Source organism: Zonotrichia leucophrys, unplaced genomic scaffold (genome assembly GCF_028769735.1).
Source record: "Zonotrichia leucophrys gambelii isolate GWCS_2022_RI unplaced genomic scaffold, RI_Zleu_2.0 Scaffold_154_110643, whole genome shotgun sequence".
NCBI lineage: Eukaryota > Metazoa > Chordata > Aves > Passeriformes > Passerellidae > Zonotrichia > Zonotrichia leucophrys.
In genome coordinates, this window is record NW_026992359.1 from 24,606 (window position 1) to 28,724 (window position 4,119).

A 4,119-nucleotide genomic window follows, 5' to 3' on the forward strand; every position below is an offset into this window, starting at 1 on the left:
AGAGGGGGGATGTTGTTGGCAGCTGCATGAGGACACTCTGGGACGCTGCCCTGGGCTGTGCAGCGCACTGGGGATGGATCAGCCCCTGCTCTGCTGCTCCTTCCCGTCTGCCCCAGGGCCCTTGCAGAGCCCCAGCCATGCTGTTTGCCCCCAGCCTGCCCACGGCCAGCCTGGGGCTGCTCACGGGGCTTTTCTGTGCTGAGCATTGGCCTGGGTGTGTTCTTGAGAGAGCCTGGGCAAGGAGCCTGGAGCCCTCAGGCCATGGCCTGAGGCGTCAGCGCTGCCCCAGCAGTGCCCATGGCCTGTCCCTGCTGCAGCCCTGGCACTGCCACCCCCAGGGCTGTGCCCGGCCCCAAGAGCACTCAGGCCCTGCAGCAACACCAGGGCCACCAGGGCAGCAGGGCAGGGCCACGGCAGCAGCACTGGCAACACCAAGTGCTGCTGCTGCTGCTGGGCACAGCTCCTGGGCCAGCACTGATCTGCCCCCAGCTCTGCACACAGACATTGCTGCTGCAGCTCCAGAGAAGTCAAGAAAAGGGGCATCTCCACGGAAAACTTTGCTGGGAGATCCTTTAGTTAATTTAAAGCCACCAAGGCTTTAAACATACCAAAGGTTCTCATTGACACAGTCTGTGGGTCACAGCAAATTTGGAAAGAAATGAAATGGGAAAGAGAATGAACAATGACCTTTTTTTGTGGACATTATTAAAAAACTAAAGCAGAAGAAAGAAAAGAACAAACAAGCACGAAAGCCAAAAGCTATTAGGGATTACTTCCATTACATTTGATTTCCAGAAATTGGCCAGCAGTTTAATGTTTCTGAAACCATCCAGTCATCAGTGTCCTCCCTGCAGCCTTGAGCTCCTGGTTCCTCAGGCTGTAGATGAGGGGGTTCAGGGCTGGAGGCACCACCGAGTACAGAACTGACAGGGCCAGATCCAGGGATGGGGAGGAGATGGCGGGAGGCTTCAGGTAGACAAAAAAGCCAGTGCTGAGAAAAAGGGAGACCACAGCCAGGTGAGGGAGGCAGGTGGAAAAGGCTTTGTGCCGTCCCTGCTCAGAGGGGATCCTCAGCACAGCCCTGAAGATCTGCACATAGGAGAAAACCATGAACACAAAACAACCAAAACCTAAACAGACACCAAGCAATGAAATACAAATTTTTCTGAAGGTGGAGTGTGAGCAGGAGAGCTTGAGGATCTGGGGCACCTCACAGAAGAACTGGCCCAGGGCATTGCCATGGCACAGGGGCAGGGAAAATGTATTGGCTGTGTGCAGCAGTGAAAAGAGAAAGGCACTGGCCCAGGCAGCTGCTGCCATGTGGGCACAAGCTCTGCTGCCCAGGAGGGTCCCGTAGTGCAGGGGTTTGCAGATGGACACATAGCGGTCGTAGCACATCACGGTCAGGAGGGAAAATTCTGCTGTGATAAAGAAAAGAAAGGAGAAAACCTGAGCACCACATCCTGCGTAGGAGATGGTCCTGGTGTCCCAGAGGGAATTGTGCATGGCTTTGGGGACAGTGGTGCAGATGGAGCCCAGGTCAGTGAGGGCCAGGTTGAGCAGGAAGAAGAACATGGGCGTGTGCAGGTGGTGGCCGCAGGCTATGGTGCTGATGATGAGGCCGTTGCCCAGGAGGGCAGCCAGGGAGATGCCCAGCAAGAGGCAGAAGTGCAGGAGCTGCAGCTGCCGCGTGTCTGCCAGTGCCAGCAGGAGGAAGTGCCTGATGGAGCTGCTGTTGGACATTCACTGTGTCTGTAAATTTCAACCTACAGAAGGAGGAAAAACAGGGAAATGGAGTGGAGATTTCTCTCAGAAATTTCTCTCAGATTTCTTTTTCCTAGACCTTTCCTGACACTTAACACCTTCCCCTGTCTGTGTCTAGGAGATCTTCCTTCACCTTTTTTGCTGGAGCCCTAGTTGCTACTGGCCAATGTTGTGTGAGGAGCTGGACCTTGACCTGCAGGACACCTGGGAGTGAGCCCTGACCCCCAGTCAGTGCAGGGGAACAGTGAGGGCAGGGGCCAGTCCTGGTGTTTGAACTTAGATAAAGAATGCTCAGGTAAGGCAGCGGAACTTCCTGCGTGAAGGGATGGAGCTAACAGAAGGTAGAATGAGATATTCTGCTGCACTGTGGAAGAACAGATTGTCCAGCAAGGCAGGAGGGCTATCTGAGTCTTAGTGAAGACTGAGGGGAGCTGCTTTGTCCCTCTCTTCTGTTCCAGCTTCCCTGGACTTGCACAATTCTGAAATCCACTCCTGTGTTACCCTGGACAGCCAGGAGTCACTGCTGAGAGCAGAGGGATCCCTGGCACACAAAGGGTCTCCTGCCTTTCCCAGAGTCAGGACAGTGGGCTCATTGCCAGCCTCCCAGCCTGCCCTGCCCAGAGCTGCCCGGGCACAGGGAGCTGGGACACCCCATTGCTGTGCTCAGCCTGCACAGGAGGAGCCCAAGGGCTGGGCCTGGCCCTGCAGCTGGAACTGCCATTGCAGAGAGCCCCTCAGCAATGCCAGCAGCACCTGGGCAAGGCAAGGAGAGAGAGAGAGCCTGGCCTGAGGAAAAGCCTTTCCCTGGCCAGCCCTGCCCACCCCCTGCCAGGCAGCAGCAGAGCAGGACAGTGGCCCTCAGGCCCTGGTCAGCAGGGAATGGGCACATGGCCGCAGAGATGCCCTTCATCTCTGGGGCTGCTCTGCCAGGCCCAGGAGGGACTGAGGGCCCCGAGCCCCCAGGCTGAGGGCTGTGCTGGCTGCGAGGGGACACAAGAGCTGTGCTGTTCAGGGCAGTGTGTGCCCTGCAGGGCAGGCCCGGCAGGTGCCACATCTGCCCTGCAGCAGGGCTTCCCTCAGCACTGCCTCCCTCCCTCCCTGCCCACGGCTCTGCTGCTGGAGCTGTCCCAGCCCCAGCTGCTCCTGTGGCCCCGGGCTCCTTCCCTGCCAGAGCTGCCAGAGCCCAGCCCAGCCCCTGGGCCAGCCCTGCCCTGCAGCTGCTGGGCCCTGCAGGGATTAAAGAACAGCTCCCCCAGCCTGGGCACCATGGAAAGGTGATGCTGCATGGATCTGGATGCTGGGCAGGTGCAGGCACTTCCTGAGGTGCCCAGGAATCCTCAGGGTGATGGTTTAAGAGTCCCAGCCACTGCTCTGCCCTGCCCAGCTGAGTTTGCATTGCCACCAAGCTGAGCCAGGGAAAAGTGGGAGCACAGATTCAGGAAAGCAGAGACCCAAGCAGGAAACTCCTGCCCTGAATTATCTCATGGCAAGTCCCCTCAGAAATGAGCTGGGCATGATCTGGATCTCTGAGCAGCCCTGGTGCAGCCTCAGCTTCACCCCCTGCAGCCGTCCCTGGCAGCAGGATCTGTCCTGCCCTGTCCCTCTGACGGTGCCCAGGGCAGTCCCGCTCTGCAGCACATCCTCCTCCTTCTCCTCCTGTGCCACAGAGAAACTGGGAGAGTCTTCCTGACACATCCCCAGGCTGTGAGGTGTGCTGGCTTCAGGAGATCCCTCCAGGAGCACAGGGGACATTGCCCTGCACCCACACACTCACCATGCACAGGGCTGTGAAGATCTTTCCCCAAGTGAAGTCTCAGCTCAATGTCTTCCCAATCCTGATTGCCTTCAGCCTGTCTCTGCCTGGCTCCTGTCCCCTCAGTGCCTGCAGGCAGAGCCCTCAGCCCTGCTGGGCTGGGAGAGGAGCTGGTGCTGGGAAGAGCTGTTCCTTTAAAGCTCAGCAGCACAGACACAGCAGAAGGACTTTAATGAACCTCTTGGGGATTTGGTGTTGTTTACATCAGACTCAGTCCCTGAGAGTGATGCCGAATTTTGCCCCAAACAGGCAGAGTGACTGCCTAATCAGACTCAGCTTAAGTCAATTAAGCAGGAGGTATTTTTATTAGCGACGCGTCGGAGAAATCACAAAATGGATTTCTCAGTTCACATAGCAAAAGCAAGCCTTATATACAATTTTGGGTATAGGATTACATCAGATCAGATACATAATCATGCATATTCATATGGGGCGTGGTGTAGGCGGAGCGTGGGCGGAGCGTAGGTGGAGACATCTCTTTTGGGGAATTTTCAGGTGGTCGTTCCTGTTGCCTTCACCATAGACGGGGTCTTTCCGATGAG

At 56.8% G+C, this 4,119-nt stretch overlaps 1 protein-coding gene across 1 annotated transcript; it reads right to left on the reverse strand.

The window, feature by feature from the left end:
• Nucleotides 1-744: 744 nt before the first annotated feature.
• LOC135461036 (olfactory receptor 14C36-like) lies at nt 745-1,743 on the reverse strand. The gene has a single exon (XM_064738019.1). The coding sequence runs from the start codon at nt 1,741-1,743 to the stop codon at nt 811-813; it is 933 nt and encodes a 310-aa protein (XP_064594089.1). The 3' UTR covers nt 745-810.
• Between the last annotated feature and the right edge of the window lie 2,376 nt (nt 1,744-4,119).

What these genes read in the sequence shown, in the direction of transcription:
- LOC135461036 (XM_064738019.1), bottom strand. Translation starts at nt 1,743, where the DNA reads ATGTCCAACAGCAGCTCCATCAGGCACTTCCTCCTGCTGGCACTGGCA.